Source organism: Phocoena sinus, chromosome 13 (genome assembly GCF_008692025.1).
Source record: "Phocoena sinus isolate mPhoSin1 chromosome 13, mPhoSin1.pri, whole genome shotgun sequence".
NCBI lineage: Eukaryota > Metazoa > Chordata > Mammalia > Artiodactyla > Phocoenidae > Phocoena > Phocoena sinus.
Genome location: NC_045775.1, coordinates 35,603,643 through 35,631,034, shown reverse-complemented (window position 1 = coordinate 35,631,034; position 27,392 = coordinate 35,603,643). Strand labels below are relative to the sequence as shown.

General features: G+C 37.6%; 1 protein-coding gene across 5 annotated transcripts in view; it reads left to right on the top strand.

Annotated features, from left to right (window-relative positions):
* The window catches only part of THADA (THADA armadillo repeat containing), a 314,598-nt gene that overhangs the window by 13,469 nt on the left and 273,737 nt on the right, over positions 1-27,392 (top strand). For all 5 annotated transcript variants that reach the window (XM_032652726.1, XM_032652725.1, XM_032652728.1 and 2 more), the window contains 8 exons: positions 3,472-3,653; positions 6,859-6,953; positions 8,601-8,821; positions 9,430-10,127; positions 11,755-11,906; positions 12,846-13,001; positions 13,701-13,823; positions 19,367-19,490. In XM_032652726.1, coding sequence (XP_032508617.1) covers positions 3,472-3,653; positions 6,859-6,953; positions 8,601-8,821; positions 9,430-10,127; positions 11,755-11,906; positions 12,846-13,001; positions 13,701-13,823; positions 19,367-19,490 — 1,751 coding nt within the window. The remainder of the gene's footprint in view (positions 1-3,471; positions 3,654-6,858; positions 6,954-8,600; positions 8,822-9,429; positions 10,128-11,754; positions 11,907-12,845; positions 13,002-13,700; positions 13,824-19,366; positions 19,491-27,392) is intronic.

The following is a 27,392-nucleotide window of genomic DNA, read 5'->3' as shown; positions in this document are numbered from 1 at the left end:
CTTTCCATCCCTCTCCATTAATATTAGATGTAATTATTTAAATTTATTTTCTTGAGGTTTAATATTTAATTTTAAAAGATCAAATAAATTATTATGAGAATAAATGAGAAAGGGAAGAGCTTTTTCCTCTACTGGAGTGTTCCTTTTCCATAGCATCCTGTTTTTATTTTGTGGATGAAATATGCTCTGTTATCTCTCTGAGGATATTAATAATAAGGTTTTTTTTTTTTAAGTTTTCTTTTCTTTACATGGGTCTCTATTTCTTCCAACCTGCTTTTTTTCTGTTTGCTGGTTTTGGTCACTGTATTTGTTGCTAGAAGCTTTCCTTGGAAGTCTGGTGATCCTTGGCTGAGCACTTATTTAAGATTGGGGCACTGAGAGTTGACTTGGATCTCTGTATCTATGGTTGGGGTTGATTGCAGGCTTTATTGTAGGCTAGTCTAGCTGGGCTGTTTCTTTGGGGGAACGCTTGATGCCAGTATCTTTAGGCCTTTTTGCATGGGTAGTAGATTTGCCATGGAAGAATCTTTCAAACCATTGGCTTAATATTCTGGTTGCTGAGTGAGGGAAGAAAGCTGAGATCTTGGCATTTAGCATTTATTGTGCATATATTTTCCTAATTCTCCTGTTTGCAATATGGTATCATTGCTTTAGGTGTGTGTGTTGTCTTCCTGTCCAGACACTTACTTTTTACCTTCTCTGGAGGTAAAACAGTTGTTTACTAGCTTGGAGGTAGGATCCACAGTTGTCATTCTCAGAGCGTAGCCACTCTTCCTGTTTTCATACCTACATTTAGCTCCACATCAAGGAGCAACTGGTGCCAACAATTTCTTAGTCTTTGGGGGCTGCAAATCGGGTTGCTCTGGGCTTGTTCTCTGACTTAGGATTCACCTTTCTTGATTCTGCTAAGTTATCACTTATCCATCTGCTCCTAAAATTTTAGTATTATTGTCTTTTGTTGCCCTAGTGTATTTATGTCTTTTTACGTTTTAAATCCCTTGGTTGTTGGTTTAGGGAGGTTCTGGGGGAGAGTAGAAGTAATATCTTTGTGCCATCATTAACCCAAGTCTCCTTTTACCTTACCAGGAGCTCCTTCTCTGTTTCCTTCTAGGCTCTTCTTCCTCTGCCCATCTCTTAAATATGAGTTCTGTCCTTTTCATTCTGTTTGTTCTGACTGCTTTATATCATCCACTTCTTTGGTGTCAGCTACCATCTCTATACTTAGGATTCCCAGGCATCACTCCAAGTTAGATCTTTTCCTTGAGTGGTAGACTCATGTAGCGGTTGTCTCCTTGTTGTTTTACAGGGTGCCTCAAATTCAATGCATCCAAAAGAAAAATCACTGTCCTTTTATATATTGTTGTTTTACCCACAACCCCTGGTAACATCTATTCTACTTTATGTCTCTTTGAATTTGCATATTCTAGATAAACTCAAATAAGTGGAATACAATGTTTGTCCTTTTGTGTCTGGCTTATTTTACTTATAATGTTTTAAGGGTTAATCTATGTTGTAGCATGTGTCAATTTCACTCCTTTTAATGGCAGAATATTCCATTTTATATATAGGCCACATTCTGTTTATCCATTCATCTGTTGATGGACATTTGGGTTGTTTCTGCCTTTTGGCTAGTGTGAATAATGCTGCTATAAACATTGGTATACCAGTATCTGCTTGAGTCTCTACTGTCAGTTCCTTTGGGTATATACTTAGGAGTAGAATTGCTGGATCATATAGTAATTCTATGTTTAACTTTTTGAGGAGCGAGCCCCCAAACTGTCTTCCCTGACTTTTGTTTTAATATTATCATTGCTCTTGTGTTCTGCTATGTTGAGAATAGACTGAGAAGAGCAAGGATAGAAGCTGGGAGACCAGTTAGGAGGCTATTGCAGTAATAGTAATGCAAGGGAGAGATGAGAGTGGCTCAGGCCAGGAGTAGCAGTGGAGGTGGTCTGATTCTAGATACATTTTGAAGGTAGAACCAACAGGATTTTCTTACAGATGGGACAAGTGAGAGAAGAGTCAAGGATGACTGCCAAGTTTTTGTAGGATAGAGATTCTAGCAGGTGGAGCTGGTGTGGAGTTGTGGATAAGTTCACGTAGTTTGAGATGTCTGTCAGACATCCAGGTGAAGATGTTGAGTAGGAAGTTGCACACACAAGGCTGGAATTGGAAAAAGAAGTCTGGGCTGGAGATGAAAATTGAGGAGTTGTCAGCATATAGACTATAATTTTAAGCTTATGAGCTAGATGAGCTCAGCATCAAGGGAATGAATTAGGTGGACAGAAGAAGTAAAGACTGGGTTGCGGTGAGCTCACATAAAGACATAAGGGAGAAGAAGATGAACTAGCCAAGGTGTCTGAGAAGGCTCAACAACAGTGAAGTAGGAGAAAAACCTAAGGGCGCCTGGCATCTTGGAAGCCGGATCAAGGAAGTTACAAGGTTAGGGAGTGTTCAGATTTAGAAATTATGTCATTTATTCTTTTTTCTTTTTAATTGAAGTATAGTTGATTTACAACGTTGTGTTAATTACTGCTGCACAGCAAGGTGACTCAGTTATACATATATATATACACATTCTTTTTCATATTCTTTTTTATTATGGTTTATCATAGGATATCGAATATAGTTCCCTGTGCTATACAGTAGGACCTGTTTTTTATCCCTTCTATGTATACCAGTTTGTATCTGCTAATGCCAAACTCCCAATCCATCCCTCCTCCACTCCCCGTCCCCGCTTGGCAACCACCAATCTTTTCTCTATGTCCGTGATTCTGTTTCTGTTTCATGGATACGTTCATTCGTGTCATATTTTAGATTCTACATGTAAGTGATAGCATATGTATTTGTCTTTCTCTTTCTGACTTCCTTCACTTAGTATGATAATCTCTAGTTGCATCCATGTTGCTGCAAATGGCATTTTGTTCTTTTTTTATGGCTGAGTAGTAGTCCATTATATATATATGTACCACATGTTCTTTATCCATTCATCTGTCGGTGGACATTTAGGATGTTTTCATGTCTTGGCTATTGTGAGTAGTGCTGCAATGAACATATGGGTGCATGTATCATTTTGAATTATAGTTTTGTCTGGATAAATGCCCAGGAGTGGGATTGCTGGATCATATGGTAATTCTATTTTTAGTTTGCTTGGGAAACTCCATACTGTTTTCCACAGTGACTGTACCATTTATTCCTGGTTCGTTATTTTTACTCTAAAAAGAAGAAGTGAGGTTAGTCATTAGCTGAGAAAATGGGAAAATTTTGAGGTAAGTTAAGAGTGTTGGAAGTTTGCAATAAATGTCTGCATAACTGGAATATTTATGGGAATGGAAGAGAGAGGCATAAATGTTGATTATAATCTAAAATTGATTTTGGCCCTTTGATTGAGGGATTATTTTGGAGAGAGATAGAAAAGGTGACATTTTAATTTGACTTTTCTTTTGTAATAATTTCTTTTCTTTGTTGTAGAAAATTGGCTGGAAATCATATTGTTCAAACTCAGTTGATGAATGACTTGTTGGTAGGCATTAGAGTTTCAGTGATGTTAGTACAGAAAGTACAAGGTTTCCAGAGACTTCATTTGAAGAGTTCTCCTACATGGCAAAGTATGTGTGGATTGCTGAGTATCTTTACCAAGTTTTTAAGCGATGGTAAGTATAAGACATACAAATGATGATTACAATTGAGTGTCAATCACTTTGCTACTAATGGTATGAAATATTTGATACTTAACTGAAATATAGAACTTCCTCTCCCCCAGCCCCTCAAAGTGGCGAAAGGTTCTGGATTACAGTTCAACAAGGGATAACATTGAAGGACTTTTCTAAATGTGTGTATGTGTGTGTGCATGTGTGTATTGTATACAAAGAAGAAAACCCAACAGTCTTAGGGTTGAAAAGCCACAGACTTTAAAAAGCAAAAGAAAGTTCTTGAGAAATTTCCAAATTTGGAGGTACGATCTGGAAAGATTAGTGTAACCCATGCATTTCTCCTTAGCAGCAGGTGTACCTTCAGATAATGACGGTGGTCATTGTGGGGCTGGTCATTATTCCTCCTTATATCTCATGTTGCTTCTATCCATATGTACTGTACCACCACGAAACCAAGTAGGTAATGAGAGGAAGTGCCTTTTTTTTTTTTTTTTGTCTATTTAGTAAAAATATTTAATGCTGCCAAAAAGTGTAAAAATACAGTAGGAGTGGCAGTAAGCACCAAGTAGTCTCTCCTAATTTATTTCTTTTACATCTTTCTACATTTTCATACATGCATTGAAAAACTTCACAATGCACAAAATTAGAGGGTTCTGCAAAGTCTTCTGCTGGTGGTGGTTGCTCTTTGTTCCCCTGGATGTAAGGTTTACTTTGTAAACAGACAAATGTGAGGCAATCTACAGGCTTATCAAGGAGAGGAAGTGTCTTATATAAGTGTTTCAACTAAGGAGTTAAAATGAAATGCTAGAATTAGAATATCACCATTTTGTTACCCCCAGTGACTTGAGGTAGGCATTAGGCATCAACAACTGCTAACATTACAGAAACAGACAACCAGACAACATGTGCCTCTTACTTTTGAGTCTTGCTTTTACTACTTGTAGTCTTCCCAGAGGAACTGAACTTGAGACTGACCCCATGTCTAGGTCACCTGCCATTTTGCAGGAATTACAGAGGACAGAAGAAAGTGTTGAACCACACTAGGAGTAAACATCCAGATCATGGGAAACTCTGCAGGTTAAAAGGACAGAGTTATTCAACAGAAATTATAATAAAAAGGACGGAAGGGGCACCTGTAGATTAAAGGACATATCAAAAAAATTTTAAACGGGCGAGACTATAGTGTCTAGGGATGCACATTTGATTAATGAAACTATTTAAAAATAATAAGGCAGTCATTACTGTGAAAGTCAGGATAATGCTTACTCAGGGTGAGAGAGGAGCTTGTGATTGGGGTGAGGCATGTGGATGAGCCCTCTGGGCTGGGTGGCCAAGCTCTATTTCTTGCCTTGGATGGTGGGTACAAGGGTGTTAACCTTCTAATAATTCATTAAGCTATACATTTGCTTTGGATGTTTTCTGTATCTGTGTTTCATATTACAATAAGATTAGCAAAAATGTTATACTAAACATATAAGTATCTACATAAAAAGCTGTATTACCTTTTCACCCTTTACCTCCTATTCTATATGGTAATGTATGTATGAATATTAACTTAATTAAAAAAACATTAATAGGATCTGTTCAGAGCTCTTGCTTGTAAAAAAACAGTAACTGACTCTGATTTTGCTAGGCTGATGGGAAAAAAATAGTATCTCATTGTTTATATGTTCTTAACCCTGGTAACTAGTGAGAGTCCTAACTATATTGTCTCATTAGTATTTCTTTTCTTTCCTCTCTTTTCCTTCCTTCCTTCCTGCCTGCCTTCCTTCCTGCCTGCCTTCCTTCCTTCCTTCCTTCCTTCCTGCCTTCTTTCCTTTCTCTCTCTCTCTGTCTCCTCCTCTCTTCATTCCTTCCTTCCTGCCTTCCTTCCTTTGCCTAGGATCTCAGATAAGTATTGAAAGGAAAATAAAGTTCCTTTTATTAAGGCATAATTTACAGACATGTTTGCAGAGGATATTTACATTTTAAAAGAGGAATTTATAAATCTAAAAAAAAAGACTTCAGTGAAATGCAGAGAAGACATGAATTTAATGTGAGGCAACCTCATTTCTGAAAAGTTGATGGCCCCTAATCAATGCTGTTCTTCCCTAGGATTTTAAAGCTTCATGTATCAGTAAAGTGCTTAGCTATAAGTAACAGAAAGCTGAACTTCAGGGATTTAATTAAATGTGTCTCCCCACATAAGGATAAATTCAGAGGCAGGTGATCCAGAACTACTGTAGGCAGTCTGGGACCCAAACATTTCTGCTTTTCTGCTTTGCCGTCTTCAGCATGTTGGCTTTCATCCATATGTTTGTTGTTTTGTGGTTACTATATGACTGCTCTGTCTCCAGACCCCCTGTCTGTGTTCAGGGCAGGAAGGAAGACCAGTTGCATCTTTACCTCTAATCTGGAAGAACAAAAATAGCCAAAAGATTTCTGCTTACATCCTATCGGCCTGAATCCTCATATGGTACCTTTAGTTGCAAGGAAGATTGAGGAAACAGGTATCGTGTCTTTGGCTGGGCACGTGGATCTCCCAGAGTCACAGTTCGTTAACAGGGATAAAGCGCAGAATAGATTTTTGGAAGATAGCTTATAGTAGGTATTTATAATTCTTACCCCAAAGTGAATAATTCACTGTATTATTTTGTTTACTTTCTCACAAACCAGAGGCTCATAGAAAACAAAAAGAAGATAGTAAGCCAGGATTGTTTGGTTACATTGGGCACAGTGCCACTGAGAGCAAAGTTTGTAATTAGCACTGATGTGGGCTCTTTACACAAGCCCTGAAGTCACTTTAAGAAAAAGTAATGTACCATGGGGATTGGGATGCAGAGGCATCAGTGGAAGGGAGGGAATAGGAGGTATTGCTGCTAGATGTGCTGGGAGGGAGTAGATGGAGAGGAAGAGAGAGTGGATGTTAGAGGAGAAAGGAAGGAATTACATTGATTATTTGTGTGCTGGGCATAAAAGCCTTTATGTTCATTTATTTCAACCTTACAACAACTGTGTCAGGTAGGAGTTATATTTTTCCCATTTTACAGAAGAGAAAGCTGAATCCCTGGGAAGTTAAATAACTTAATAAAGCCCTATCCACCTAGGAAGTGGTCAAGCTAGAAATTGCACCCAGGACTGTCTGACCCCACGACATCTGCTCTTTCTACTCTACCACAGTATCCATCATCATTTAATACGTGCTTTCTACTTTTTTGCCAAATAGATGACCTCTTACAGACGATTCAGAGTACATCTGGATTAGCTGTTATTCTTTTTATTAAGGCTATGTTTCATCCACCTGAAAAGATTCCTGATTTGGTAAGTCTATCTCCTTTTTAGAATTGTACTTTATTGATAGTTAGACACGTTTTTCTTTTTTTTTTTTTACGGTACGCAGGCCTCTCACTATTGTGGCCTCTCCCGTTGCGGAGCACAGGCTCCAGACGCGCAGGCTCAGCAGCCATGGCTCACAGGCCCAGCCGCTCTGCGGCACGTGGGATCTTCCTGGACTGGGGCACGAACCCGTGTCCCCTGCATCGGCAGGCGGACTCTCAGCCACTGCACCACCAGGGAAGCCCAGACACATTTTTCTTTTTAAGATTTTTTAGATGTGGACCATTTTTTAAAGTCTTTATTGAATTTGCCACAATACTGCTTCTGTTCTATGTTTTTTTGGTTTTTTGGCCTTGAGACATGCAGATCTCAGCTCCCAACCAGGGATCAAACCCACACCCCCTGCATTGGAAGGCAACGTCTCAACCACTGGACCACCAGGGAAGTCCCAACACATGTTTTAAAAAGTATTTTTAGGGACTTCCTGGTGGCACAGTGGTTAAGAATCCACCTGCCAATGCAGGGGGCACGGGTTCGATCCCTGGTTTGGGAAGATCCCACATGCTGTGGAGCAACTAAGCTGTGCGCCAGAGCCTGCAAGCCACAATTACTGAGCCCTTATGCCACAACTACTGAAGCCCATGTGTCTAGAGCCCATTCTGTGCAACAAGAGAAGCCACTGTAATGGGAAGTCTGCGTACCACAGCGAATAGTAGCCCCTGCTCATCGCAACTAGAGAAAGCCTGCACGCAGCAATGAAGACCCAATGCAACCAAAAGTAAATTAATTAATTAGAAAAAGTTTTTTTAAAGAAGTGAATTTAAAAAAGTTTTTTGCATAGTCAGAATCTTTCTGGTAACCTTTTTCCCTTATAATAAGTGACTTCCAAAAATTTGGATAAAGCAGAAAGAAGACAATAATAGTCACCTGTAAATCTGTCTCACAAAGATAATCATTATCAACATTTTGGGGTGTATATCCTTGTTTTTTCTAGTGTTGTTTGTTCAGTTCCATCTCTCAGTATCGTAAAATATATTTGTGTTATTAAAATTAGAGATTATAGATATATACAGTAATAACTTTTTGATAAATGTTATTTTTTTATTAAGAATAACCCAAATATTGTACTAGAATCAATTGTTCAGGGAATTTGATTGTATGGAAGGTGTAAGTTGATAATACAGTTCTTGTATTTAGTACTAGCAGTTTTTTTGTTCCTTACTGTTTTATCTAGGAACTTATTTTAGTTCTTTACTAAGAGCAAAATGGCTTTATACAAAACAGATGTATACTGTTTTATGAGCTCACACAAAGTAATTATCATTGGATAAAGTTAAAAATTTTAATTTCTCAAATCACCTCTAAAAAAGCATTAGTTAATAATCTCATCCACCTGCAGGTGGCAATGTGTTGTGCTCTCCCAGTACATTCAAACCAGCAAAATGGTTCATGTATTTAGATTCAATTTTTTTCCTCTTGATATAATAATTTTAACACTTGTGAGTTTTTCACCTTTAGATTCAGTGCTTTTCCTAGGAGATTTCAGGGGAAAGAGAATTTTGGATTTATATTTTGGGATATCTGGAAAGTTTTAGAGGCTTTATGTGTATAAGCTCTGTCATATTTTTCCAGATTAGTAGTTTGCTCCTCCGTTCAGTGGACCACACCAGCATCCCCGAGTGGCTTTTGAACTGCTGCAGGGACCTTTGTTGTGCTGATGTCTCCCAGTCAGCTCTCTTATTCCTGTGTCAGGGGACACTCACCATGTTGGATTGGCAGGATGGGAGGATGGGCCCCAGTGGGGAGGCCCTGCTCTTGGATACTGTGCGTGTTCTGTTCACCTTGAGTTCACAGTGAGTTTTGTCTCATATTTTGTCTCATATTTCTAAGCCAGAAATGTAATGAGGTCTTCTGACTTCACTGGGTTGTATTTTGTATGTTTTTGATATAAGTTGTGCATATTTTAAAGTAATTTAAAAATTATTCTTCATACAGTTTATTGAGATATAATTTACATACCATATAATTCACCTATTTAAAGCATGTAGTTCAATTTTTTTTAGTATGTATATTTACAGGGTTGTGCAGCTGTCACCACAGTCAACTTTAGAATATTTTCATTACCCCAGAAAGAAGCCCCATTCCCACTAATATTCCCTAGCCCCTCAGTATATTTTAAAACACCTGTGAAACATGCATCTCAGTCAAAATAATGAACATTTCCATCACCTGCAAAAGTTTCCCTGTGTCTTTTTATGGATTAGTTTTTACGAAATGGAAAGATTCATATGCAAATTTGAGATCTGTTTTGGCTTTGTAATTTTTTGTTGTAAATTTAATAATGATTCAATTTTCTGACCATTCTTTATATTTTGTATTGATATTTTTAAAGTCTGAGTGATGATAAAATGAAATTCCTTTTACTAGACAGTATAAAATAATATGACTCATTTTTCTTCAGGATCAAGGAGTCAACTCTGGAAATGTTTCTGTCTAGAATTTTGGCATCTTGGACTAATTCAGCTATACAAGTCCTTGAATCAAGTTCCCCAAGCCTAAAGGACCGTCTGAATGGGAATTCAGACGTGGTTAGGAGACTTTTGGAATATGTCTATACCCACTGGGAACATCCATTGGATGCTTTGAGACACCAAACCAAAACCATATTCAGAAATATTCTCCAAATGCACCAGCTTGCCCTGGAAGAGTCAGGTTCAGATTTGGCTGCTGATGGTTTCATTTTTCAACTGACTGAGAGTCTTCTGCGATTGGAATGGCATAGTAAAGGAAAGTACACATGCCTTGGTTGTTTAGTAGATTACATAGGAATTGAACATATTTTGGCATTAGCTAAAACTATTCCATCGCAAATCTTAGAGGTGATGGGGGACCAGTCCTTGGTGCCTTATGCAAGTGACCTCTTGGAAACCATGTTTAAAAGTCATAAGAGTTGTTTGAAATCCCAGGCTGTTGACAGCACTTGGATTGACAAGTGGCATGAGACTTGGGTTTCTCCTCTCCTGTTTATACTGTGTGAAGGAAATCTGGATCAAAAATCTTACGTGATTGATTATTACTTGCCAAAATTATTGAATTGCAACCCTGAAAGCTTAAGCTACATGGTAAAGATTCTTCAGACTTCTGCTGATGCTAAAACTGGTAAGAAAATGAATTTTTTTGTTTTAGTAATTTCTAGTTAGGATGCTTAAGTTTAGGTACCTAGGCAAATTTAAATATTATCATTTCTGTTAATAGTAAAGGAGGATATTAAATACAGAAATTTTGGATTGAAACGAATGTTCCTGTACCTAGCTGAATAGTTTTTTGGCTGAAGTCATTTCTAAGACTAAGGATTGATCCCAGTTATGATTATGAGGTTCCCTTTATTACTAGGTTTTAATTCATTTTACCAAGTTTTTATTGTTTGGTTGTCAGACTGGAGTAAACGTTTGTGTGTTTTATATAATTTGCTTATTCAAGTGATTGAAATAGTAATTAAAAATTGTTTTAGGCAAGGTTAAAGACAGGTAAATTGGCAGTAGCAAGTATTTGTCTCTGGGAAAGAGATAAAAAATTTAGAAGCATGACCCCAGGAAACAGCTCTCTCTCTCATTTAGAATAAGCATAAACATCCCACTGAAACTCAGTAACCTTGAAAGAATCACTGCATTGAAGCATAATTTAGTAATTAAGATGTAAAACGATGATCCTGACTCCTCATGTAAATCTTAAAATTATCATATTTTGTTTAACAAAGCAGGAATATGGTACCCTATACCACATTTTAAGAGTATTTCTAACTAAAATTTAAGTTAAAATCTTTCAATCCTTCAAAGAATAACCATGAGATAGCTGGAAAATTTGATTCCTGTACACAAAAATGAGCCTTATTTATAATTTTTAACAATAATCATCCTTGCATTTTTGAGAAGCCATCTAAAGCTGAGGATCCGTGAATCTGTTCTGAAGCTAGGCAGTCTTTATTTTAAATCAAGGTGTCCTGTGAGCCAGAGCTCCCTGTCCCCTTAGTAACGGCTGATGTCCTGGCCTCTGAAAGCATCAGGTTCTTTGTGATCCCCCTTTTATCTCCTTTGCTAAGAAGAAACAGTAACTCCAAAATATGCAGAGAGGTTCAGTGTTTGTTTTTAGAGAAATAATGGTCTTTAGCCACTGAAGTGTTTTTCCTATTTTCGGCTGAAAGTCATTTTAGTTATTTTTATTGTTTTAAATATTGCTTCATGGGCTTTCCTGGTGGCGCAGTGGTTGAGAGTCTGCCTGCCAATGCAGGTGACACGGGTTCATACCCCGGTCCAGGAAGATCCCACGTGCCGCGGAGCGGCTGGGTCCGTGAGCCATGGCCGCTGAGCCTGCGCGTCCGGAGCCTGTGCTCCGCAACGGGAGAGGCCACAGCAGTGAGAGGCCCACGAACCACAAAAAAAAAAAAAAAGATAAATATTTCTTCGCTTGATTTTTTTCCTGATTGACTTGATGGTCTATTTTCTAACTGTCAAGGGAAAGGTAAAAATATTAGCCAAAAATTATGATTTTTTTAAGTTAACAATAAGTGGATTATGCTTACTGAAATTATTGATTTAAGAACTATTAAATCCTTTTAAATAATGATTTTATAATAGAAACACTAATTCATGTTAGAATTTAGCTTAAAATATGATTTTTGTTTCTTGAAATGTTAACTGGAAACATGTGAATTTTGTAGTTTTTAAATAGCACAGTGGTGGTCTTTGTTACTGTGTTTTGAGCCAAGAGTAATCTTTTCCATCCTTAGGGTCTTATGACAGCAGAGGGGCTCTGGGAGCTTTGATGGCTTGTCTACGAACAGCTAGAGCTCATGGACATCTTCAGTCTGCAACTGATGCCTGGAGGGACCTTGTGTCCAGTGTAAGAATAAAGCAAGGCTTAATTCATCAGCACTGCCAAGTAAGTAAACAAAATAACTGGGAATTCATACATGCGGTAGATCCCTGATTCATTTATTCATTTAACAGTGCAATATAGAAGCCCCTACATTATGCCCAGCACTGTTTTAAGGGCTCCATAAGAAGGATGAATAGAAAGGGAAGAGTATAGACTTTGTACTCAGGCTGCTTAAAGTTTAGTTGAGAGAATAAGGAAACCTGCCTAAGACAACTGGAAACTCTTAGAAGACAATGCAGATACAAGTGTACCTTTATGCATAAAGACTGGGGAAGCTTAGAAGAAGAGATTGATCTGAGTATAGATGGTGGTTGAGTAGGAAAGTGATAAATGTGATCTGAGGAGGGGAAGCACTGGCGCCTACTCAAAATGGAAGGACACAATAAACAAGGGCTGAAGGGTGACTAAAGACATCGTTTGGCAGGACTGGAGTATTTTGTCCATTTTATGGAAGCCTCTAATGTTTGGTTGAAGACTTCAGATTTTATCCAGTTGGTAACTGGGAAGCAGAGCCACTCTGCCTTTAGCCAGGAAGTGGCATGAATGGAAACAGAGATGAGTTTCCAGAGTGAGAGCAAAAAGAAACCAGTGAGATGTTCAAGACAGTAATTGGAGAGTGAGATGATGTGGTGCTGGGGCAGAGTGGTTCACTGAGAAAAAAGAATGAAGTTGAGCATTACTGTGGAATAAGAATCTCTAAGATTTTTGACTTTAATAAAATACCCAATTTACACATTTAATAAAATAATTTTATAGGAAATAACCACAGGAACTTTGGGATTATGGAACCTTTCTGAAGTACACATGGGTAAACTGAGATTTACCTTCCCTCCCCCGCTCCCCACCTTTGGTAGCCTGTGTAAATAATTAAACCCGTCAAGTGGTTTAGGCTTTGCTTTATTTCATTGAAAAATTAACATTTTATTGCTTGATGTATTTTAGGTACGAATCGATACGTTAGGCTTGCTTTGTGAAAGTAATCGAAGCACAGAAATTGTTTCCACAGAAGAAATGGAGTGCATTCAGTTCTTTATCACATACAATCTTAACAGTCAGTCTCCAGGAATGCGGCAACAGATTTGTTCTCTTCTTAAAAAGGTAAAATTTCTCCTCAGAAAGTGTAGGAAAGTGGTGAACTTTGCTCTGGAATTATTTTTAAAAAGAGCCCAGATCCGAGGAGAGTGTGGGAATAAGGGTCATGGGATTGGAGTACCACAGCTCTTCATGGCCCTTCTGTGAACGCTTTGTTCTGTGATTCCATAAAGTTCATATTTGGGGTTAAAATCCAGGGTGAAAAGTCCTTTCACTTTGGTGTAATAAGTCAGCCTTGAACTCTTTTTTTGAAAGGAAAAAAAAAATCTAGCACTGGAGTTTTCAGGGTATAAGTTATTTTAAGAAAACTTTAGTAAGAGGAGGAAGGATGTCTTTGTATTTTTATTGTTCCTGTAAGTGCCTCAAGAAATAGTCATTATTGAATAATTCAGCTTGAATTAATCACCTGATACACTTCTAGGGTGAAGAGTGGGTAGAGAGTAGAAGTGAGTATATCATCTTTAGGTTCATGCTGACCTAAAGGAAATAGAACTGTGGCTTTATGACTGTGGATTCTGATTTGCAGTAATATTTGGTTTTTGGTTTTTAAAATGTAAAGGTTAATTTTCTGTTGAGTTTAAAAACCAGTATTCCCCTTGCCTGACATTTTAGTCTAAAGAATTTAGAAAGTTCTTCCTTTGCGTTTTAAGCTGATGTTTAAGGTTAATGTGGCTTATGTATGCTTCATTTTTCTTCTTCTCAAAGTTGTTTTGTAGGATACAGGAAAGTTCTCAGGTACTTTATAAACTGGAACAAAGTAAATCCAAACATGAACCAGAGAATGAGTTAACCAGACAGCACCCTTCTGTATCTTTACAGCAATATAAGGTAGGTGATAAATTTCTAGATATACAGATTTTTAAGAAACCTAAAACAATTTTGAATAAACATTAAAGAGAAGTAAATACTCTTGGTGAATAGTATTTCTGTGCTTTTTTCCTTCAAGCTGGGTTTTACATATTCCTTCTAGTGCTTTGGAACTTCTCTTAAGGTAGCCTGAGTTGTGGAACCAGTGCTGGACTTGAAGTCTGTTATAGAATAACATTCTGGGAAAACTGGATAGCTACATGTAAAAGAATGAAATTAGAACACTCCCTAACACCATACACAAAAATAAGCTCAAAATGGATTAAAGACCTAAATGTAAGGCCAGACACTGTAAAACTCTTAGGGGAAAACATAGGCAGAACACTCTGACATAACAAAACACTCTTTGATATAAATCAGAGCAAGATCCTTTTTGACCCACCTCCTAGAGAAATGGAAATAAAAACAAAAATAAACAAATGGGACCTAATGAAACTCAAAAGCTTTTGCACAGCAAAGGAAACCATAAACAAGACGAAAAGACAACCCTCAGAATGGGAGAAAATATTTGCAAATGAAGCAACTGACAAAGGATTAATCTCCAAAATTTACAAGCAGCTCATGCAGCTCAATATCAAAAGAACAAACGACCCAATCCAAAAACGGGCAGACAACCTAAATAGACATTTCTCCAAGAAGATATACAGACTGCCAACAAACACATGAAAGGATGCTCAACATCACTAATCATTAGAGAAATGCAAATCAAAACTACAATGAGGTATCACCTCACACCAGTCAGAATGGCCATCATCAAAAAATCTACAAACAATAAATACTGGAGAAGGTGTGGAGAAAAGAGAACCCTTTTGCACTGTTGGTGGGAATGTAAATTGATACAGCCACTATGGAGAACAGTATGGAGTTTCCTTTAACAAACTAAAAATAGAACTACCATATGACCCAGCAATCCCAGTACTGGGCATATACCCTGAGAAAACCCTAATTTGAAAAGAGTCATGTACCACAATGTTCATTGCAGCTCTATTTACAATAGCCAGGACGTGGAAGCAACCTAAGTGTCCATCAACATATGAATGGGTGAAGGAGGTGTGGCACATATATACAATGGAATATTACTCAGCCATAAAAAGAAACGAAATTGAGTTATTTGTAATGAGGTATCGGATGGACCTAGAGACTGTCATACAGAATGAAGTAAGTCAGAAAGAGACAAAACAAATACCATATGCTAATACACACATATATATATGGAATCTAAAAAAATTAAAAATTGTTCTGAAGAACGTAGGGACTGGACAGGAATAAAGACTCGGACATAGAGAATGGACTAGAGGACACGGGGAGGGGGAAGGGTAAGCTGGGACAAAGTGAGAGAGTGGCATGGACATATATACACTATCAATTGTAAAATAGATAGCTAGTGGGAAGCATAGCATAGGGAGATCAGCTTGGTGCTTTGTGACCACCTAGAGGGGTGGGATAGGGAGGGTGGGAGGGAGACACAAGAGCAAGGAGATATGGGGATATATGTATATGTATAGCTGATTCACTTTGTTATACAGCAGAAACTAACACACTATTGTAAAGCAATTATATTCCAATAAAGATGTTAAAAAAATAGAATAATATTAATGAGCTAACCCTCGATGTTTTACAGCTTATGTGAGCCAGATGAATTTAGTACTTGAAAAAAAGGTAATTGGCAGCCCTGGTTCCTCCATGCCTCCCTAGGGTAGATGACTGCTGCATCTGAGTGTGTTTCCCCTTTCATCTAACATGATTTAACAGTAGCTTGATGTTTGTGACTCCTGGCCCATGGTCCAGTTACAGAGCTTCCTCTCTATCCTGTTTTTTGGAGTGAACTTGAAGAATAGGACTGGATTTCAGGGCACCAGGTTAATGTCATGGATGGATCCCCAGTTATAGCAGCTCCAGTCTGGGCCAGGGCTCAGCTTGACAACCTTCAATTTCTGTCCCATCGGAACAGAATGAGCTTTCACTGGTTTCTTACTCCAAATCTTTCCTCTCAGAAGCAGACGCTTATTTTCTCCTAACACCCAGATAGAGGACAGAGCTCATGTATTTTATTTCATTTAGGGAAACAAGTGTAATAAGTGATATATTGGAAGCATGCTATACTTACTACCTACTAAAGGTTAAAAATCATCTAAAGAAGAACATTCCTATACAAAGGCTGAAATCAGCTTCATCTTCGTAAAATCTCAACAACAAAAGATGAGAAAGTCACAACCTAAACTTGAAGGACATGATTAGTAACAATTCTGCCACTGACTACTTGGCTTACTTTCATGAGTCTACTTAGCTATAAGTGGGATGAGTAACCTCTCTGAAAAGGTTGGTTTTGAGGATTAAACAAGAAATGTTCTTTGCAAACTCTAGATCACTCTAAAAAGCCTTCCTGGGCATCATTAAAAGTAACTAGAGTATAGAGCATTTACTGTGTGTGTGTAACAGTTATGTTTTAGCCCTTTTTAGATCATTGCTAGATGATCTCAGAAACACCTTGCTTCTTTTTGCAGGGGATAAAATGACATTTGTGAAATCTCAATTAGGTACTTAGAAACACAAAACTGATTTTGTGGTGTGACATTCTGAATTTTCATGTATGCGTGGTTTCTTCGTTTTGCTTATGAATATATATTTTTTGAAAACTAGTCGTTTAGAGTCTTGATCTGAGTCAGTCTCATAGTTCTGATATTTTCTCCCACCTGTAGGCTCTTGTGGCTTTTGGAGGTTGCAACTTCGGAACTGTTGTATCATCGTCATTAGAATAGTGGGTGTCGTGTGCGGTGTGTGGTGGACTCAGTGCCAGTCAACAGACTAAGTGCTGGGAGAAGAGAAGGCTATGAGTGGGAAAAGGTGTCTTCTAGTCTAGTGAAGGAGGTTATTTTCATACTCTAGTATAATAGAGTACTTAAAAATATGTTAGCTAGAGTACTTTCAATTATAAAATGCTTTAGATCCGTGTTCTCCTCTAATCTTTAATAACGAAGCTGTGAGATGGGCATTATTATCCTCACTTAACAAGTGAGATAAGTGAAGCTTGGAAAAGTTGAATGAGCAAAACTATCCAAGGGTCCTCAGCCAGGAAGTGGTAGAGCCTGACTACAATCTATATCTGCTCTGGACAACCAAATCGGAATAGTTTCTTCCCTAGTACCAGCTTGAGGGAAGGCTTGGAGGTAAGAGAGTACAGGGAAAATTTGGAGAATGGTGAATTCACTAGTATGAATGACATATAAGATATTTGAGGGACAGAGGATTTTTTTTTTGGCCACACCCCACAGTATGTGGGATCTTAGTCCCCCAACCAGGGATCAAACCCATGCCCCTTGCATTGGAAGCACAGAGTCCTTTTTTTTTTTTTTAACTCTTTGTTTTTTTTAAAAAATATTTATTTATTTATTTGGCTGTGTCGGGTCTTAGTTGCGGCACGCAGGATCTTTCGTTGCAGTGCGCAGGCTCTTTCTTGCGGCGTGCAGGCTTCTCTCTCATTGTGGTATGTGGGCTCTAGAGTACACGATCTCTCTAGTTGTGGTACGTGGGCTCTAGAGCACTCGGGCTCAGTTGTTGCAGCATGCGAGTTCTACGGCATGTGGGATCTTAGTTCCCCAGTGAGGGATCGAACTCGTGTCCCCTGCATTGGAAGACAGATTCTTAACCACTGTACCACCAGGGAAGTCCCCGGACAGAGGAATTGAATAATGGAAAATGAGTTAGAAAATCAATTTGGGGATGGGTAGCAGAGAGTTTTGAATGCTAGGCCATGGTATCTGGAATCCCCACCAAGGGACATTAAAAGGGACTAGAGCATATGTTGAGCCCTTACTATGTGTGTAGTACAGTGTGTTCAGGACATAAATGTCTAAATTGTGGTTCCTGCCTCCATTGTGGTTACAGTCTGGTTGAGGGAAAGAACAACTATATCTGAAAATACAATTGACAGTGCAGTTAGGATAAGATAAATCCTAAAGGATGAACTTGTTGCCATTTAATGTGAATACTATACTACTCATTTATAATTAACACTAGTTTAACTAGGATATTTTCAATAACTACCCTATTCCTTTGAAACCCAATAAAATTAATAAACTAGTAAACTCTTACTTAGGGCTTGTAAGGGCCTACAGGATAAATCCCCAAGATTGTATGTCCTTAACCAAGGAAATGAATGCAGGAATCCTATCTAAAGATGGCTGGGACTAGGGCTGCTTATATGCTGCTTAGTTACAAATATATGTTGTCAGGGCATAGCAGTGTATGAGAGGCTTGAGAATCACAGCTTTTCCTTATATGTTTTTCCTTTGGTCTTATGGAGAAATTATTATTATTTTTTTTAATTAGAGGAAGAAGACTTTATCCTGGATAAACTGTTTCCCACATTGCTTTTTTTATTGCATTTTACTAAAAGTTTTCATTTCTAATCATTTGTATAAACAGAAAGGTAGAATAGGAGTCTCAGAGAGGCAGATAGAAGACAGTGGAATAGCTAGATCTTTGTCATGAAATATGTCATTATAGCCAGATACCAAGTATTTATCAAATGTATCAAGTAGTATATATTGGATATGTCTTTGGTCATTTTAAAACTTAAAAAAAAAGTATATATACCTTTGATGCCTGAATGCTTCTGGTGAAGAAAATCAATATTCATATAACTAACACAAGTCAGGGCAGAATGGATCATGTTTTCACCAGAAAAATGTTTTTTCTCGTCTGGACTACATTTAGAATTGTACTTTTTGTTGTTGTTGTTTTTTTAACTTAAATCAGGTATAATTGACATAATAGTTTCAGGTGTACAACACAGTGGTTAGACATTTGTATATATTGGGACATGATTACCACATTAAGTCTAGTTAACATTTGTCACCATACAAAGTTAGAAAAAGTTTTTTTTCTTAGCAACTTTCAAATATACAATGTAGTAGTATTAACTATAGTCACTCTACTATACATTACAGCCCATGGCCTATTTATTTTATTTTATATCTGGAAGTTTGTATCTTTCGACTCTATTCACCCATTTTTCCAAATCCTCCCCCACCCGACCCCTGGCAGCTACCAGTCTGTTCTCTGTATTTATGAGGTTGGTTTTTGTTTTTGTTTTTAATTTTTTAATTCTATATAAAAGAGAGATCATTAAGTCTTTGTCTTTTTCTGTCTGATTTATTCATCTGTTTATCCATCCTTGGACACTTATGTTGTTTCTGTATCTTGACTGTTGTAAATAATGCTGCAGTGAACATGGGGGCACACATATCTCTTTAAATTAGTGTTTTCGTTTTCTTCTGTACTTCTTGTTGACTCTACAAAGATAGGGTTCACTGAAGTCATGAGCTCATGGTCAAGGGTGCCAATCTGAATTGTCAAGCAAAGTGAACAACTAATATTGTTTTAAAAAATCTTTTCTCTCTAAATTAGAAAAAATATCACTCTTCAGAGTAATAGTAGTGATACTTTCAAGATAAGCTATTGTGAGTTAGCTCAATTATATTTACTGTAATTTTTTTTTTTAGAATTTCATGTCATCCATTTGCAACAGTCTTTTTGAAGCATTATTTCCTGGCTCTTCCTACCCAACTAGATTTTCAGCTTTAACCATTTTAGGCTCAATAGCTGAAGTTTTTCCTGTGCCAGAAGGTAAGTTTTCAATCATGTTTCGGGAAAGTATTTGTTTTCTTGCAAAACATACTTTTTCAATATTTTGTTTTACTTGAAGTTTCAGGTTTGTTGTGTTTTGTTTAGATTCTTATCGAAGGTGTAAGTCTCATTATATAATTCTTATTTGGACATAATTCAATTTGCCAGTAAGGGGCATAAGGGAGAGAAACTTTACAGTGATTGTTATTTGCTGACCCGAAACTAGAGTTTTCATGGATTATGCTTATTATGAGATGAGTTGCTGCCCTCATTCCCCTAATTTGTATGTTGCTATTTTAGGATAGTGCCCAATCTGTTCTCTAAGTTTAAAAAATTAAAATAATAATAGTTTCTCTTATGTATAACATTCCTCAGTGAGTCTCTGTGGTTAAAATGTGGTTTCCCTTATATGCTGTCTGTTTCATAAGTCTGAATCTGGTTTTGGAAGGACAATATAAGGATGTCATTTCCAGGCATTCTGGTTTAATCATACCCTTTGTATCTCCTCTGTGGGGTACTCAACAGGATGAATATTTAACTTCTTTCTTTGCGTTGTTTTATTTTCCTTTTTTTTTTTAAGGTTTTTAAAAATTTTATTTATTTATTTATTTTTGGCTATGTTGTGTCTTCATTAATGTACACAGGCTTTCCCTAGTTGCCGCGAGCGGTGGCTACTCTTCACTGCACTGCATGGGCCCCTCATTGCAGTGGCCTCTCCTGCTGCGGAGCACAGGCTCCAGATGCACGGGCTTCAGCAATTGTGGCTCGCGGGCTCTAGAGCACAGGCTCAGTAGTTGTGGCGCACAGGGCTCAGCTGCTCCGCAGCATGTGGGTTCTTCCCAGACCAGGGCTCGAACCCGTGTCCCCTGCATTGGCAGGCGGATTCCCAACCACTGCACCACCAGGGAAGCCCTTATTTTCCTTTCTGACAAGAAATGATTCTTTTTATCTCCATACATGAATGTATGTGTATTTTAATGATGATTTCTTGTTTGTGCTCAGTCTTGCTTGACGGTGGACAAACAGGAAAATGTACTGCTCTTTTGGAGGGAATGGCCAAAGGACCAGGAAACTTTATAGTTGGACTTTTTTTTTTAGTTTAAATTTTTAGGCAAAGTATAATTTTTTGGCAGTTATTTGCTGTTAATACAGACTTGCTTCATTTGAAGAAAACCAGTTTTTTCAAGTTTTTGTTTTGAAAAAGTTGAAACTAACAGCAAAGTTTCAAGAATAGTTCAGTGAATAAACAAAGTTTCAAGAATAGTTTAGCCATGAACCCTCTACTTAGATTCATAAGTTATTTTGCGATATTTGCTTTACCTCACTGTTTCTCTCTCATTAATTTTCTTTCTTTAAAAAATTTATTTTATTTTTGGCTGCGTTGGGTCTTCATTGCCGTGTGCAGGCTTTTCTCTAGTTGTGGAGAGAGGGGGCTACTCTTGGTTGCGGTGCATGGGCTTCTCATTGCGGTGGCTTCTCTTGTTGTGGAGCATGGGCTCTAGGCACATGGGCTTCAGTAGATGTGGCGCTCGGGTTCAGTAGTTGTGGCTCGTGGGCTCTAGAGCGCAGACTCAGTGGTTGTGGCGCACGGGCTTAGTTGCTCCGCGGCATGTGGGATCTTCTGAACCAGGGCGCGAACCCATGTCCCCTGCATTGGCAGGCGGATTCTTAGCCACTGCGCCACTAGGGAAGCCCTCTCATTAATTTTCTAACCATATCACAATGATCAAATTCAGGAATTAATGTTGATGTTATCTAATATACAATCCATATTCAAATTGTACCAGTTGTCCTAATAAGTGGCTTTTTGTAGAAAAAAAATTTTTCCCCACAATCCAGGAACCAGTCTAAAGTCACACATTGCATTTAATTGTTATGCATCTTGAACCTCTTTCAATTTGGAAATTTTCTTATTTCATGACATTAACATTTTGGAAGAATGTATCTCAGTTTGGGTTTGTCTGATTGTTTTCTTATGACTTGATTCATGTTATGCATTTTTGGCAGGAATATTGCATAGGTGATATAGTTTCTTTCTCAGGGCATGGTAACAGGAGATACATGATGTTAGTTTGTCCCATTATTCTTGATAAATTGGATCACCTGATTAAGTAAGTGTAGTAGGACAAAAAATGACCTCCAAAGGAAACCTGTACCAAATCCTTAGTACTTGTGAAAGTGAACCTTACTTATTTAAACCTTACTTATTGGGCTTCCCTGGTGGTGCAGTGGTTGAGAGTCCGCCTGCCGATGCGGGGGACACGGGTTCGTGCCCCGGTCTGGGAAGATCCCACATGCTGCAGAGTGGCTGGGCCTGTGAGCCATGGCCGCTGAGCCTGTGCATCCGGAGCCTGTGCTCTGCAATGGAAGAGGCCACAACAGTGAGAGGCCTGTGTACCCCCCAAAAAAAAAAAACAAAAAAAACAACACCTTACTTATTTAGGGGTTTTTTAAGATATGATTAAGTTAAGGATCTTAAAATGAGATAATCTTGGATTATCTGTATGGGCCTTAATGCCACTGCAAGTGGCATTGTAAGAGGAAGGCAGAGGGAAATGTGACAAAAAGAAAAGGAGGAGTCATTGTGACAGTGGTGATAGAGATTGGCATGCTGTGGCTATAAGCCAGGGAATGCTGGCAGCCACCAGAAGCTGAAAGAGACGAGGAATGAATTCTCCCTTAGAGACTTGAGAGAGAGCATGGCCCTTGATTTCAGACTTCTGGCTTCCAGAACTGTGAGAAAATAAATTTATGTGGTTTTAAGCCACCAAGGTCATGGTAATATGTTACAGCATCCACAGAAAATGAATACAGGAATACCCATCAGTTTAGGGAATTTCAGTGGTACTACAACTGAATTTAGAAAACAAGGTTTTACCTGAGAGTGATTGATTATCCATTTAACAAAAAGTTTTCTGTGCATTCCTATATTTATAGTTAACACCTAGGTGTATGGGAAATATGTAGGCTGAATTATACTGGTAATTTTTCAATTGAGAGAATAGTTTAATATATTTAAATATACTTTAAAAGTGAAAAACCTGTGTCATCTTTCTAATGAATGAGTCATGTATAATTGGGCAGTGACTGATGGCACAGTAATGATGTTAATTAAACAACTGGGAAGTAATGTAAATAGAGCAAACCATACTGTACCCATTAACTGTAAAGGAGGCTAAAGAAGCATGACTGAAAAATACAGGATAGGAAATGTAAACTCATTCTTCATCTTTATGTCAAGAATACTAATATAGGTTTTTATATTATTTTATAGAAAGACTGTGATTTGGGATTAAAATGGCTTTTGCCTTTCCTCAGGTATGTCCTAGTTCAAGAAGAATAAGCCACATACATCTTTCTCATTTGGAATAAAATGTCACAATATTCATGGTGAAAAATTGGATTCCACAATTAGATTAAAAGGGCTTGTTCAACAAATAATTTATTTAGTGCCAAGGATACACAGTATACAAAACAGAGTGCTTCCCATTTTACAGCTTAGACTTTAGTGAAGATAGACAGACTAAGTAAGTCAACAAGTGATACGTAGAATTTCAGATGGAGATAAGTAGTATGAAAAAATATTTCAAGAAGAAAAGTGCAGGGAAGTATAGAGTGCCTGGGAGTTTGGGAGTAATAGCGCTTTCATACAGTCGTGTCAGAGAAGGCTTCCAATTTGAGCAGAGCTCTTAACTAACCAATGGGTCAAAGGGGAAATTAGAAAATACTTTGAGAGGAAAGAAAACAAAAACACAACTTACCAAAACTTATAGGATGAAGCAAAAGCACTGCTAATAGAGAGATTTATATAACTGTAAATGCCTACATTATGTAAGAAAAAAAGATCTCAAATCAATAACCTAACTTCACACCTCATGGAATTAGAAAAAGAAGAGCACACTTACCCCACAGTTACAGAAAGAAGGAAGTAATAAAGATTAGAATGAAGAGAATGGAGATAAATGAAATAGAGAATAGAAAAACAATACAGAGAATCAGCAAAACCAGAAGTTGTTTTTTTGTTAAGATCAACAAAATTGACAAAGTTTTAGCTATACTAAGAATAAAAAAAAGACGTAAATCACTAAAATCAGAAATAAAATTAGAGACATTTCTACTGACCTTATAGAAATAAAAAAGATTACAAGACAGTACTGTGAACAGTTATATTGTATTTCTAATAAATTAGGTAACCTACATGAAATGGACAAATTCCTAGTAATATACAAATTGCTGACTCAAGAAGTAGAAAATTTGAACAGACCTATAACAAATAAAGAGATGGAGTCAAAAGCCTCTCAAAAGAAAAGCTCTCAGCAAAGAAAAGTCCAAGGGGAGCGGCTTCATTGGTATATTCTGCCAAACATTTAAAGAAGAATTAATGCCATTCCTTCTCAAACTTCAAAAAAATTGAAGGAACATTTCCTAACTCATTCTATGAAGCCAGCATCACTGATACCACAAGAAAACTACAGCTGTATCTTATATAAATATAGGTGCAGAAATTCTCAAGAAAATGCTAGAAAACCAAATCCAACAGCATATTAAAAGTATTATATACCATGACTAAGTGAGTGGAATTTATCCCAGGAACGCAAGGGTGTTTCAGCATAAGAAAATATAGTAAATGTAATGCACTACATTAGAACAAAAGAAAAAAAAACATGATAATCTCAATGGAGAAAAAGTATTGACAAAATTCCACACCCTTTTAGACAAATAAACACTTAGCAAACTAGGAATAGAAGAGAACTTCCTCATTATGATAAAGGACATTCATGAAAAGCCCATAGACAACACCATATTCAATGGTGAAAGACTGAAAGTTCCTCCCCTATGATCAGGAGCAAGACACAGATGCTTACTTTCACTGCTGCTATTCACCGTTGTACCAGAAGTTTTAGCCAGAGGAATTAGGTAAGAAAAAGAAATGAAAGGTGTCCGAATTGGAAAAGAAGAGGCAGATTTGAGCAGAGGTGTGATTGAAGTGACAAAAACTTCATTTGCTTGCCCTATGAATTTCACAGGGTTGGACTAACTTGCGAGTTAAAGATTAAATGAATTCACATGCTGATTTATATTGAGCAACATTCCTCTAATTAAGCATAGAAATGTTTTCAGGTTTTAAATGAATTCACATGCTGATTTATATTGAGCAACATTCCTCTAATTAAGCATAGAAATGTTTTCAGGTATTACGAGGGGTTAATTCATTAAATGTTAAAGGTTCTTCACATCCTGCTATGAAATCCATTATTCCCATAGGTTTACTCTTAGCCTTAAGAATTAAATAGATTTGGTGACTGTCATCATTCTTTAGTGATAGTTTTTCTGTTAATTTCTTTGTTGGTTGAAATTCATCTTTTTTTGAGAAGAGCTTTTGGGAAAATGTAGTTCTTAATTTCTTGCACATTCAAAAATGTTTATATTGCTGTTATACTTGATACTGGAATGGGATTTTGATATGTAGATTTTCATCACCCCTTTTCTCCCTAAGGATTTGGTAAGCATTGCTCCACTCTCTTCTGGTACTACATACTGCTGTGGCAAAGAGTGAAGCCAGCCTGATTTTTTCCACGTTGTAGATGAATTGAACTTTTTGCCTGAATGGCAAAAAGATTCCTTCTTTATTGTTGATGCCCAGGAACGGTATTAGGATATGTCTTTTTTTTTTTCAATAAATATAATCGTTTATTTCAATGGTTAATAATGTAAATGTTACTTTAAAAAAATCAACCTGTTCACACATTTGTATATTAAACACTGAAATGATTATTCCATATTGATAGTAATTTTAACCTTTTTTATTTTTTTGTAACAGTCAGTCTTTATTAAAAAAAAAAACTAGGGCTTCCCTGGTGGCGCAGTGGTTGAGCGTCCGCCTGCCGATGTGCGGGACACGGGTTCGTGCCCCAGTTCGGGAAGATCCCACATGCCACGGAGTGGCTGGGCCCGTGAGCCATGGCCGCTGAGCCTGAGCATCCGGAGCCTGTGCTCCACAACGGGAGAGGCCAGAACAGTGAGAGACCCATGTACCGCAAAAAAAACAAACAAACGACAACAACAACAAAAAAAAAAGAAACAAAAAAAAATTGGGGGTAATATTCTTATAATAGACTATGGGCAATGCAGATATCTCAACTTATCCATCAATTATGATTATCTGTGTTATAATAGGAAATTCACAGAGTAATCAACCTACTCAGGTATTTATTTGAGGGAGACCTAACATTCCGTTTTTTTTTTTTTTTTTTTTGCGGTACGCAGGCCCCTCTCCTGCCGTGGAGCACAGGCTCTGGACGCACAGGCCCAGCGGCCATGGCTCACAGGCCCAGCCGCTCCACAGCACGTGGGATTCTCCCGGACCGGGGCACGAACCCGCATCCCCTGCATTGGCAGGCGGACCCTCAACCACTGCACCACCAGGGAAGCCCACATTCTGTTTTGTTTACATCACTGCCTCCTCTTCCATCCTCCACTCTGATTCTTTCAGTCAACCAAACCTAAGTGCAAGTAATACATGTAGTTGAATGGATGCCTAGGGAAAGCTACATATTTGAATAAGATTCAAATCAAACAGGCAGATTTTTAAATTATTTAAAGGATATGTCATTGTATTGATTATTCTTTGTCAGTTCACCTAAGACATGGTAGGCCTTTGGATTCTAGGACAAGAAATTTTATGAAGGTTTTTTTAAAAGATGTATTCCTGAATTTATTTGTTTGTACTTGTTTATTTGAAAAATAACTTAGGTATCTTGTATAATAATATATAACTTTTTGAAAGAGAATGAAATAGTTTTAAACAAATTTTTAAACACTACTTATTTCCTTTTGTTTGTCTCTAGGTATTTTTTGATTTCTTCAGTGATCCATTGGTTGTTTAGTAGCATATTGTTTAGCCTCTGTGTGTTTGAATTTTGCAGTTTTTTTCTTGTAGTTGATTTCTAGCCTTATAACGTTGTGGTCAGAAAAGATGCTTGATATGATTTCAGTTTTCTTAAATTTACCAAGGCTTGCTTTGTGGCCTAGCACGTAATTTATCCTGGAGAATGTTCCATGTACTCTTGAAAAGAATGTGGACTCTGCTTCTTTCGGATGGAATGCTCTTTAAATATCAATGAAGTCCATCTGGTCTAATGTGTCATTTAAGTCCTGTGTTTCCTTATTGATTTTCTTTCTGGATAATCTGTCCATTGATGTAAGTGAGGTGTTAAAGTCCCCCACTATTATTGTGTTACTGCCAATTTCTCCTTTTATGTCTGTTAACATTTGCCTTATATATTGAGGTGCTCCAATATTGGGTGCATATATCTTTACAGTTGTTATATCTCCTTCTTGGATTGATCCTTTGATCATTATGTAGTGTCCTTCTTTGTCTCTTGTGACAGTCTTTATTTTAAAGTCTATTTTATCTGATGCTAGTATTGCTACTCTGGCTTTCTTTTGATTTCCATTCATGTGGAATAAGTTTTTCTATCCCCTTACTTTCAGTCTGTATGTGTCTCTAGATCTGTATGAGTTTCTCATAGGCAGCATATATATGGGTCCTGTTTTGGTATCCATTCAGCCAGTCTGTGTCTTTTGGTTCGAGCATTTAGTCCATTTACATTTAAGGTAATTATTGATATGTTATGTTCTTATTGCCATTTTATTAATTGTTTTGGATTTGTTTTTGTAGGTCTTATTTTCCCCCTTTTGTTTTTATGGTAAAACTTTTATGATGAAAACTCTTCAGAAAGTAGGCATAGGGCTTCCCTGGTGGCACAGTGGTTGAGAGTCCGCCTGCCGATGCAGGGGACACGGGTTCGTGCCCCGGTCCGGGAAGATCCCACATGCCACAGAGCAGCTGGGCCCATGAGCCATGGCCGCTGAGCCTGCGTGTCCGGAGCCTTTGCTCCT